We start from the raw sequence: 11,864 nt of genomic DNA, 5'->3' as shown, positions 1-11,864 counted from the left end.
AAATGAAGCATGAAATTTACACAGAATGCAAAAATGAATCTATAAACGTCAAGTTCAAGTAAAATTTTATTTCCCTCATGTAGGTGTGAACTGCAGGTAATGTCATACAACTTGATTCAAATGATAACTATCACAGTGTTTTACCTGTTAATATCAGAAATTGTCTGTATTTAACTTATTTGTTTTCCCCTGCTGACCAAGCAAAACAGTGCTCAAAGTATCAGTGGCAGAGAGACTCAGCAACCAAACTGGAGCAACATAAAGTACAGTGTTTGACAAGCAAGTGACACAATACAGCATACAGAACAGTGCAATGAAGTAGTTTGTGCTGCGAGCAGCAGTAACAGAATATTAGTGCAGATTGAAGAGTTGTAACATTTTAACTCAAGCTATTCATTTTATATAAGTAACGACAAAAAACATGCAACTTAGAACTGAACAATGAAAACAGAACCTTTTCCTCCAACAAAAAGCATTTTACAATTCAGAATTGTTTCATTGATTTAATGGGATTTTTTTTCTCCAAATCCTCATGTTACAACTACAAAAAAGACGCAAAACTAAAATATGCCATAAACCACAGCAAAACAGCTTCAGCTGTCTCACTCTTAGTGAGTGGGCCATTTGAGTACAGATTTTTAATACTTTAGTGACCAAAAATACACTTCTATAAGGTCATATTTGTTTTCTGACTGCTTTTACTCTGAAACAAAATTATTTTCAAGACCTTTCTGATCCTCCATTTGAAAGAGGTTTTAGTACTCGTGAAAAACAGTGTTCAGAAAGGTCGTGTTCGATGAAGGTTTTTCTTCTTCACCACATCACTTTAAGTGTTCAAGGTAAGACAAATGGATAAATAAAGAAGTCAATAAATAAATCTATCAAAGTCAACATTCAGGCAAAAGGACACAACTCAACATGTGGCACATTAACAGTACATTGATGAAATTCTCCCGTCTCTGTAGGACCAGTTTAACCAGTGACAAAGACATTCTTTTTCCATAACAGCACCTCACGATATTTACAGCAGGTTCACAGAAATAGGTAAAATGTTGTTAAAATGGTTTGTTATCGATACGTAATGGGTTATTTGAGCGTCTCCTAAACTTCTATCTGAATCTAATAAAAGTGTACATTAAACATTGCTAAGTCTTACACCCAGTTCACTCCATTCAAGTTGATGGTAAGGCTTTCCCCTGGTCCTCAACCTTTTTAATTGCTGCTTGAATTTTTGCCTGGTCTCCCAGGAGCTGTCGGGGTTTCACAGGCTTGAGGTTTTCATCCAGCTCGAGCAGCACAGGTATCCCCGTGGGTAAAGTCACACCGGCGATGTCCTCATCCGATATACCTGTTGAAATCAGGACAGTGAAATTAAGATCACGTTTACACACAGTGTAAAGGTATGACAATCACAAAGCTCATATGTCATTTGCTGCAGTTCATATGTGTGGATTTACTGCATCCTGTGTCACAGCTTTGAAGCGTGATGAAGGTCAAACTGAACTCCAACGCAAGAACCAAATGTAACATTAACTCCTTGACCTTTTTTGCAAAAGTTCAACCTTCCATTTCTGGAACTGTGAGATATATTCTTCCCAATTCAGTTTTAGCAGCAGTGTTCAGACGCTGCTGCTGATATTAACCATTTATGATGCAGCAGCGTAGGTGAGTTCAGGAGCATACCTTCCAGGTGTTTCAGCAGAGCCCTGCAGCTGTTTCCATGAGCAGAAATTAGTACCGTCCTGCCTTTCCTTATCTCTGGCACCACAGTGCTGTCCCAATAGGGGAGCATCCTATCCAACACCTCCTTAAGGCTCTCTGCTCGGGGGAGGTTTTCCTTCGGCACATCACAAGTGGTGTACCTGCGGTCATTGTAGATTTCATGGAAGTAAGGATGGGATTCATCAATCACTGGAGGAGCAATGTCATAGCTTCTCCTCCACAACTTCACCTTTTCCTCTCCGTGTTGCAGAGCCATCTCTGCACGGTTCAGACCGATGAGGGAACCATAGTGGCGCTCATTCAGCCTCCAGGTCTTGACCACCTGGACCCACTCCTGACCCATGGCCTCCAGCACCAGCCATGCAGTCTGGATGGAGCGGCTGAGGATGGAGGTGAATACTAAGTCGAACTTGTAGCCCTGCTCCTTCAGGAGCCGGCCACAGTCCCGGGCCTCCTTCACCCCATCTTCACTCAGCTTTTGGTCGACCCAGCTGCAGAAGCGGTTCTCCTTGTTCCAGGCACCCTCCCCGTGCCTCAGCAAAAACAGTTTGTGTTTGGACATCAGAAGCTCCACTAGAAGAACCCTGCACACATTCAGCAGTGATTCAATTTAAAAAGTCAAGCATTTAATGATATACTAAGTGAAAATATGACACAATTCCAAACGACACCGCCCGTAGCCTGAGGGCAGTGAATCTGATCTGAGTTTAGCTGCACTTTAAAGGTTAAAGGTGATACTTGAAGACTGAAGCCGGCAGCTAGCAGCAGCATTCCCCATCATTTACTATCTAACTTATTCACAGGCTGCACATGAAACACTGGTAGATAGCATCAGCTCCTCGAAGACTGCAGCGGCTGTTCCTGCTCATCTTTGAATCAGGGCTGAAATGATGTTATTTACTGATAAATTGATCACCAAGCCTATGCTATGGCCGTTCACACCGAGGCAAAGACAGAACAGGAACCGCAGACATTTACGAAACCTTGTTTAAATATTATCGTGATTTTAAATCAAAAGTCGTCTTACCCTGTATGGGTTTTAAATCCCGCATAAATTTATCTGGAACAGACGAGAGAGTTCACGTTATATTTAGTGAGCCATGTACAGCAGGTTTTCCTGTATGCTGTTGATTGACATTCCGTTCCTCCAATTACAGTTGTGTATGCCACTTATGGGCGGTGCCTCTTTCGAAAGTTATGCCCATATTAGGAGAAGTAAGTTTGGGTGCTGTGTCGCTCTCGGCTGTGTGTGCCGACCAAGCACGACCTGAGTTCCCCTCACTTTGGATACAAAAGCAGTCAAAAATTATTTTATTTACGCATTATTTTTACAGAGTTTGACAACAGGTGACATCTTACGGTCATTTAAATTCTTAATACTTTTTTTAAGCTTAATAGTTTTTGGTGATCATTAATTAACAGTAAATATCAGATCGTTTGTTGTTATTGGCCAACCTTCGAGGAAAATGTTTGCCTGTCTTTGCTTGCATTCTCCAAAGGTATGCAGAAGTCGACTTAACACCCTGGCAAGATCACAGCACCGGGAGAGGAAGGTGTGTGTGGTTATCACATGATCACACACACACCTCTTTTTCCCCTTATAATTAAAGTCATATGAAAAAAAGAATATAAGCTTTTACACCAGTTGAATATGATGCTGGGGTGTAAAACAGAAAGATTGAGGTTGTTGTTAGGAAAGTAAAGTAATAATGTAGTTTTTGATTATTACTTTTGTAAATACTACATGCTTACCTTGTTACCTGTTGTTGTGCACAGCAATAGCCAAATGTAAATGTGAATACAGATACAGATAGTGTTCAGTACGTTGTCTGAGATCATTTTGTACATGTTTATTCTTTCATGCGGCAGAGGTCAAAAAGCATGTCAACAACATTACTGGTGATCAGAACACCCTTTAATGTTTCAGTTTCTCAATTCATAAGGATGCTAAAAACTATACATGTTTTTCACAATACAGTACACCATACATGATATTTAAAAAAAAATTGCATGATATGTATGACATGAATCATCACCCCGGTAAGTATGTTCGTTGTTATCAAGATGATTGACATGATTCCACCTGACACGTTCATCTCACAATCTACTGCCCAGCATCGAACAGCTTCTTCCTGCCCTCCATACCGGACATGGCGTCCACATTCTTACGCCAGTCAGTCACTTCCTCTTTCTGTGGAATGAAAAGAAGATTTTGAATCAGTTTATCTCCATTACAATGTGTAAATTCTAGAAGTCTACCATGTTGGGGGCGTAGAGATATGTAGTGCATTATTTGAGAGAAAAATGGGATTCCTCTGGACATCCTGGGCTTAGATATGTAAAACAGATACATTCAACTCTACCTCTTCACCTCTTATGTTTTAGAAACAAAAGGATGGAAAGTTTGAGCATACTTTATAATATCTTTTTGTTATTTTTGTGAAATTCAGGCTTTACATCATGCTTTCAATTGATTCATCACAAAGAGTTGCTACAAATACTCTGACTTCTTTAAAATAAAAGATAAAGTGAATGCAGCTGAAGAAGTATGACGTATCTGTAGTTTAAACCAGCAGCTCGTACCTTTTCTTCCTCCTTCTTTACAGTCTTGAGATTGGCCTTGAAGTCCACAGATTCTTTGACCTTGGCACCCAACAGAGCTCCCAACATGGCGTCCGCCGACACCCTCACCCTCCTCAGGTTTGGTCTCTTCATCTTGCCCTTCAACTCAAAGATCTTCTGAGACAGGTCCTGTACCTTTTTTGTGACACATTTGACAAATCCAACCTCAGCCTCAAGTACCTTAAATACTTTAATTACTGGTAAGATCTTGTTGCATACAGTACTGTTTTAACAGTATATATCTCTTTGTAAGTTTGATGTTGTCTCATCTAAAGGCTATGTAAAAATGCCGCTTACCTCCCTTTCATTTTTTAGTACTTTAGCACTAATGTCATACCGCTCCTCATCAACCACATCGATTTTCTGGTGGAGCTCTTTGCAAAGATTCTGTGGACAGAAACTTTTATTGTATTAAACTGGTTTATTGTCAGATTATTGAATGTAACTTGTCTGGATGACTATAGACATATAGAGCCGGTACAAAAGAAAACAAAATCATAATCCAACCCTTGTCCATTATGGACCATGGGCAGAGTTAGGGGTGGGCCAGAGGATTCAAGGATTAAAGGAATCAAAGCGTTTATTTCATTGTGAACAGTAAAGAAACAGGGTTTCCCTGAACAATGAAATACCTAATTTGCCATCCGCACATAATGACACCCAAATTGTTAAATAAACAACATTCACATAAAATATCATGCAGTGTATATAAAACAAACCACCAAAGTACACGATGGATGGATGGATGGATGGATGGATGGATAGATGGATGGATGGATAGATAGATAGATAGATAGATAGATAGATAGATAGATAGATAGATAGATAGATAGATAGATAGATAGATAGATAGATAGATAGATAGATAGATAGATAGATAGATAGATAGATAGATAGATAGATAGATAGATAGATAGATAGATAGATAGATAGATAGATAGATAGATAGAGCAGCAACTTTTTTAGACTCCTGATTTTGGAGTCATCAGCAGAATTTGCCAATGTCTGTGAGTAGAACATTCAAAGATGCCTAAAACTAAAATTATCTGTAATATTCTGTAATCATATGAATTAAAATTAATATGTAACATATTGGTAAAAATAATTGTCTTATTTATTATGTTTTCTGCACCATATTTAAAAATTAAATGAAACATGAAATGTAAGTACTGTTTTTTTATTTCCATAGCCTGTTTTAACATAGGTATGAAAAACACTCAGTTTACAGAATATACTTATGCATGTATTTTTCCAATCTACTGTATTCCAATGTGTTCCATGTATTTTACTGTTGGCTATAGAGATAATGGTAACACCAAATGAAATGTACACAGACCTTACTGAATACAGATGTGAGCAACATTTAAAGAAGTGTGTAAATTAATTTATTACAGAACAAATAGATTTAATCTGGAAGGTTTTTAATGGTCTCTATCATGATTTCAGATTATCATTTTTAACGAGGATATCTTTCTTAGGAAAGTTTTTTAAGTTTCCAATGCTATTTCTATATTCATCTACCTTGCATTTGGTAACAGATACTGCACTAAAAACAACAACAACAACACACAAACAAGCAACACATCGAGTTCCTTGAAGCAGATACCAGGTGTAAGTGTTGGTTTGGATTTAAAGTGTACGAGCTGTGTAATGTTGAAAATTCTCTGAAAACTTGCATTTAATGCTTTAGTGATAGATGTACCTGTAGATCCTGCATAGACATGCCAGACATTTGGAGTCCTGGATTTTTTTCAGCGAGGATTCTTGCTCGTTCATCTTTTCTGACTTGCTTTTCACTGTCCAACATAGTCATGGCCTTCTTCAGCAGTTTGGTCTGGTAAGAACAACATCATTATACGTCAGCCACTCTTTAGGAATTCAAATTTAAAGCTTCATCATCCAAGTCTAAGACACATTTGAGCATAAATTACCTTTAAGAACAGTCTGCGAGATGCAGAGATCTTTGGCTTTGCTTTCTGTAACAGATGATTATTGGCACATTAGATTTCTAACAAAACATTAATATTACAGTATGTTTCTTGGTGTTATTTTTTCTTTATTTTTTAAGTATTTTATTTAAACTTCATATATTTAATCAAATTCTGTCAATAAATTCCCTATATTATGAAAGTAATTGTATATACTCTAGGAGTGAAGAGTGGAGAATTAAATCCTTATCATTTGACATTAGTATAGATTTTACTTCAATAACTCATGCATCTAAATAACAACTTCAGTTATTTTTAAGACATCTTTTATGGGTTCCACTCACCACAGGCCTGCCCAGTTATGAAGGTTGTGTCCATCATTCAAGAAGACAAAAAAAGAAAGTGAAATTTGTTAAGCTTTAGGAATTTTGGATGCTAAAATGTGAGTCATGATGTGATGAAGGTAAACAGCATGTGGGTGCTTACGTGTCAGACATGGTTGCAGGTTGACGTGTCCCCCTTTGCTAAATCTACACAAATTAAAGGAAGTTTACAATAATTTCATTATAGAATATACACAAGAGGTACCTAACTTTCTATGAACAGAAAATAATAAATCAAAATGTACAAGTTTGCATCACTTAAGACACATGCCACATCCCACACACATGTCCCACCATCGATACATACAGTTCCATAGCAGGGGACACCAACAATATTTGACATTGTCTAAAGGTCAAACTTTCTGTATGACTCGAAGAATACCAGGAACCAAAAATTGTTTTTATGACACTGGTGACCAATTAAATACTGTAAACTATAAACTATAGCCTTATTTTGAAAGGACTCTACAGAAATACAAGTAAAGCCAATCAAAAAGCAAATCTACACTGTTATTTATTTTAGATATGATTGGACTTCTGTTCAAGACTAGAGGAAGAGAGATTAAGAATTGAAAAAATACAAATAAACAAACCATAAAAGAGCACCTTCCCTTTCTCTTGCAGATGACTTGACTTCCATTAGCATTAAAAAAAACACACATTCTTTTTAGGAGTTGCTGCTTCAGAACCATGATTTGTTAAATTCTGGTCAGGCCAGAGCAGCTTTAGTTTTCTTTTACAAAGATACTGTCATATTTAACTTTAATTTCTCCTTTCATGTTTTGTAATATTTCAAAATAAATCTCCTTACCGTAAATAGAATAGGTAACAAATTCTCAACAGTATCTCTTTTCTGAGACGAGAAGGACAGTAAGAGGGTAGATATATAGATTCCAGGCTTCACGTGAGTGGCTCACTAAAATAGCCCTGCTGTTCTCACCATTCTTGCACTGCGTCCGTTGTCCCTAAAGTATGAGGTGTGAAAAATCTTTTTTGAGCCATCCTTCTGCTTTACTGTCCTAGTGTCTCCATCTCTCTAAGGAGAGGGAGAAATCCCAAATCACGAGTGAATTTTTGAGTTGATCCCGTTTAATTTAGGGTGTTTATGAATCCCACTTCAAAGTGGTGATGTAATGTAATTGTGTTGGTATGTTTGTCCGTTCATTTGTCCACCGAATATCTTCGCAACTGTTGCAGATAGAACGATGGGACAAAAAGCACATTAAAAGGGGATGAAAATGAGATGATGACCTTGACCTTGAGAAAACTAGGTCAAGGTCCAATTTCAACTTTTGTACACTCAGGAACCGAATAAGATAGAAAGACGAGGGAGAAGGCCCGTGTGAGTGACACCATAGATCAAAGCTACCGCTTTGATCTACTGCTTTGATCTATGAAAGTAGGTCAGAGCACTATCTTTGATCTTTGACCTATGCAAGTAGGACATGGTAAAAAATTTAATTCCGGTGTGTTGCGGGATAATCTGCTTTCACAAAGATAACACGCTGTAATCAGAAATGTATTGGAAACATGATTTATAATTTTTATCTGAAAAACTGAGTTAGATTTAAATCAGCATACACACACAAGTTGTTTACTGGTGAGAGATAAACAGTATTTCTCCACTGTCAACATAACCTGGTGTAGATCTGAGTATCCTGGGAAAGTGAGAAGGACTTCTGCTGCCATCACACGTTTACCAGAGAGTACTACAGTATGATGAGTATTCAAGAACATTTTTGTAAGCTGATGTGACTTATTTAACAGAGAACCAGTAAATTGATTAAGTGTATTGATGACCCCTTTTTTCCACCCTTCTTTTTGTCTTGAAATAAACCTTCTATCTCTAATCTAACAACAAATAACATACAGAATAGAATAATGCGTTAAAACTGAATTATTCTCTATTTCCTGTTGGTTCCTGTGATGCTGATCAAAGGAAGAGGGTCAAACCGTCCCCGTTGCTGTGAACAGGTGAATCAGTCAGGAGCCGGTGAATCAGTCAGGGGCCGGTGAATCAGTCAGGGGCCGGTGAATCAGTCAGGGGCCGGTGAATCAGTCAGGGGCCGGTGAATCAGTCAGGGGCCGGTGAATCAGTCAGGGGCCAGTGAATCAGTCAGGGGCCGGTGAATCAGTCAGGGGCCGGGAGCTTCGCTCTGTCAGTCGTTGCCTCAACTGACCCGAGATCTGGAAGAAAACCGAAACTTTCCTGGATTGATTTGACTGATTTCTTCACATCAGCACCGTACGATTAACGAAGAAGAAAATCTCTACATCTTTGGAAGAAAATCACAAACAACAGAAGTTTCCGTCTGCAGGAGCCGCGGGGCCGAACGCCGTCCAGGGACACGAACCGTCGGCCATGGCCCGTGTGAGTGATCGATACGAACAGGGTTATGAGTAGTTAATCGATATCATTTACAGGCTCAATATATCAAATACTGTCGGCAATTTGTTCATGAAAACTACATTTTTGTTTAACTTGTGAAACAAAACCGGATGAAATGTCCCTAAATCAGATCAGTGTTTTAATGTGCGTTAAAACGCCCTGCGTTATTATTAACGTTAGTCATCTAGGCATAAGTCTAGATAATAATAATAATAATAATAATAATAATAATAATAATAATAATAATAATAATAATAATAATTAACCTAATAATAATAATAAACAATAATAATAATAATAATTAACAATAATAATGGTGACATCACCTTGTGGTGAATCACGTGACCCGCGGTAGATGTTTAATGCTTTCTTTCTGTCTGCAGGTTGTCCAGAGGGTGATCTCCATCTCCAGCCAGCCTGACAGCCCGAGGAGACGCCCACCACCAGCCGTCTCCCCAGTCAGGTCACCTCCTGCCTGTTCCTCCTCCACCTCCAGATTTCAATCTGCCTCCATCTCTTGCCCCCCCTCCTCCTATGAGGAGTTTATCCCGCTGCTAACTTCTACCCCCTGTCACAGCCCCATCTCCCCTGGGTCCTCCCTATCAGCCCCCTCCTCCCCCTCCTGTGGAACTGTCTCACCGCAAACGTCTAGCCCTTGTCACAGCTCCTTCCTCCCTGTGTCCTCCTTGTCTTCACCCTCTCCCTCACCCCCATGCTCCCCATCCTCCTCCTCCTCCTCCTCCTCCTCCTGGGAAACGGTCTCACCCTTAACTTGTAGCCCCTGTCACAGCCCCTTCTTCCCTCACTCCTCCTTGTCCTCATCCTCGTCTTCCTCCTCCTATTCCTCCTCCTGTTCCTCCTGCTCCTCCTGTTCCTCCTGCTCGTCCTGCTCCTCCTGTTCCACCTGCTCCTCCCCCTCCTCCTCAGACTCTGTCCCACTCATAACCTCTACCCCCTATCACAGCCCCGTTTTCCCTGTGTCCTCCTTGTCATTGCCCTCTTCCTCATCCTCATCCTCCCCGGACTCTGTCCCAGCAATAACTTCAACCTCCTGTCAGAACCCCGTCTTCCCTGTGTCCTCCTTGTCATTGTCCTCCTCCTCCTCCTCGGAGGCCGTCCCACTCGTAACGTCTACCTCCTGTCACAGCCCCATCATCCCCGTGTCCTCCTCCTCTCCCTCCAATGTCGTTTCTGATGGTTTGTCAGGAAAGAGACCTGCTGGAGGTTCTGATGACCCACCTCCCCTGAAACACTTCAAATCTTGATAGAAGCAATCCTTACTTTATTAGTTGAAATCATTTCTGTCTTCCCTGCTTTTCACCTGCCTCCTCCAAACGCTGCTTCCCATCTTTCTCCTCCTTTTTCACCAAGTAAGAATTTGAGGTGGAGGAATAGCTGCGCTTGACTGATGCGTTTTCTTCCCTGGAGTCTTTGTGCTTTGTCATCTTATAAAGATGACAGTTAACAACGTGCGTTCCATCCCAGCCTCCACGAGAGACGGATCTTTGAATTTTTCTAGATTGTTGCGCTTAAGAAAATACCCACTCTATATAATGCGTATTACAGATTTTTTTTTTTTGAATGCACATTCAAGATGCTGTGTTGTAGGTGTGCACAAATCGCACAAATGGTTATAGTCACCCATCAGCCATGATTGTCTTTAATTAAACAATTGAGTTTAGTCTCATTGCGTGTTATTCCTGTTCAGCTAAGCTGTACGATGACAGCTGGAGATCTTTTTAAGATCCCGATGTTCCCAACATTCATCGGCCTTTAAAATTATTGAAATTTCTTTGTTCATATCAAGCAGAAAATTCTTGCTAACTCAAAAAAGATAATTGCTCAAAAAGCAATGAAATATCCTTGTTGTGTTTGTGTATATTTATATAATGTATTCATTGTGACTGTAGCTTCAAGACTGATAATTTGATTTCTATGCATCATTTCATTTATTGTCTTACTTTCTCCACATTTTGTTTTAAAGTTTTTTATTTTTAATGAATCTATGTATGTGATGACGGACTATTATAACCTGATAATAATGCAGGACTCGCATTGAGGAAAGAATAAAGTCAAATGTCCTTTACATATGGATAGACAGGAGGACCCATTTAAAGAACGCTGGAGCCAAATATCATTTTTAGAGGCTCTTTGCTGCATCTGTCACAGTCAGTGTCTTTTTTTTTTTATCCCTGAACTCTTCAAAATCACCTTTGCATTTCCTTGTATGTCCCCGTGTCAACCATTTCTTTAATACAGTATATGTCATATGGAATATGTTACTGTTGTTGGTTCATTTTTGTTTCTTGTCTTGTCACTAGGGGGCGCTGTGCTGGTTCAAGTGGTTTTCTCACGACTTTATGCATTGCATAAGTGTGGACCTCACATGTCCCCCACCTGACCGACAGCTGGGTTATCCTCTGCAGATATCAGGTGGTCTGAGCATGTTTGTTTGTTACTTATTTGTGTAATGGAGAAAAACTCTAAATGTAAGGGTATGTCACTATAGTAAATACATTTATAATAAAAAGTCCTACATAAAGGTACCCTTTGAGGCCCGTATTAAATAGCTGATTTGTCATTCATATGTTAAGTTTTACTTTGAGTCATTTGGTCAAGAGATCAATTGAGATTAGTTTGAATCTCTGCAACTTTACTGCTGTCACTGTTGTGTAACATGAACACAAAATGGGAGAGAGACACACAAGGGATGTTAGTCACGTAAAACCACAACAGTTTACCAGTATATCACTTACAACATACTTTAAAGTAAAGGCAACAAAATCTCCTAAAATTCAAATAGAACATTTCAGCCTGGAG

At 39.3% G+C, this 11,864-nt stretch overlaps 2 protein-coding genes across 2 annotated transcripts; both read right to left on the bottom strand.

Annotated features, from left to right (window-relative positions):
• Window positions 1-48: 48 nt before the first annotated feature.
• Window positions 49-2,864, bottom strand: bpgm (2,3-bisphosphoglycerate mutase). The gene is made up of 3 exons (XM_068313314.1): window positions 2,750-2,864; window positions 1,684-2,306; window positions 49-1,348 (listed from the first exon to the last, which is right to left on the bottom strand). The coding sequence occupies exons 2-3, from the start codon at window positions 2,282-2,284 to the stop codon at window positions 1,173-1,175; spliced, it is 777 nt and encodes a 258-aa protein (XP_068169415.1). The 5' UTR covers window positions 2,285-2,306; window positions 2,750-2,864; the 3' UTR covers window positions 49-1,172.
• Window positions 2,865-3,805: 941 nt separating this feature from the next.
• LOC137594093 (troponin I, slow skeletal muscle-like) lies at window positions 3,806-6,157 on the bottom strand. Its single transcript, XM_068313341.1, has 4 exons — window positions 6,047-6,157; window positions 4,642-4,731; window positions 4,306-4,479; window positions 3,806-3,913 (listed from the first exon to the last, which is right to left on the bottom strand). The coding sequence occupies exons 1-4, from the start codon at window positions 6,155-6,157 to the stop codon at window positions 3,827-3,829; spliced, it is 462 nt and encodes a 153-aa protein (XP_068169442.1). The 3' UTR covers window positions 3,806-3,826.
• Window positions 6,158-11,864: the final 5,707 nt, after the last annotated feature.

This window comes from Antennarius striatus, chromosome 4 (assembly GCF_040054535.1).
Source record: "Antennarius striatus isolate MH-2024 chromosome 4, ASM4005453v1, whole genome shotgun sequence".
NCBI lineage: Eukaryota > Metazoa > Chordata > Actinopteri > Lophiiformes > Antennariidae > Antennarius > Antennarius striatus.
Note: the sequence above shows the minus strand (reverse complement) of the source record. Positions and strands in the feature narration are given on the sequence as shown.

What these genes read in the sequence shown, in the direction of transcription:
- bpgm (XM_068313314.1), bottom strand. Translation starts at nt 2,284, where the DNA reads ATGTCCAAACACAAACTGTTTTTGCTGAGGCACGGGGAGGGTGCCTGG. An exon ending in TCTGCTGAAACACCTGGAAG is followed by an intron (nt 1,349 to 1,683) that starts GTATGCTCCTGA and finishes TGATTTCAACAG; the next exon opens with GTATATCGGATGAGGACATC.
- LOC137594093 (XM_068313341.1), bottom strand. Translation starts at nt 6,157, where the DNA reads ATGACTATGTTGGACAGTGAAAAGCAAGTCAGAAAAGATGAACGAGCA. An exon ending in TGTCTATGCAGGATCTACAG is followed by an intron (nt 4,732 to 6,046) that starts GTACATCTATCA and finishes TTCTGTCCACAG; the next exon opens with AATCTTTGCAAAGAGCTCCA. An exon ending in TACTAAAAAATGAAAGGGAG is followed by an intron (nt 4,480 to 4,641) that starts GTAAGCGGCATT and finishes GTCACAAAAAAG; the next exon opens with GTACAGGACCTGTCTCAGAA.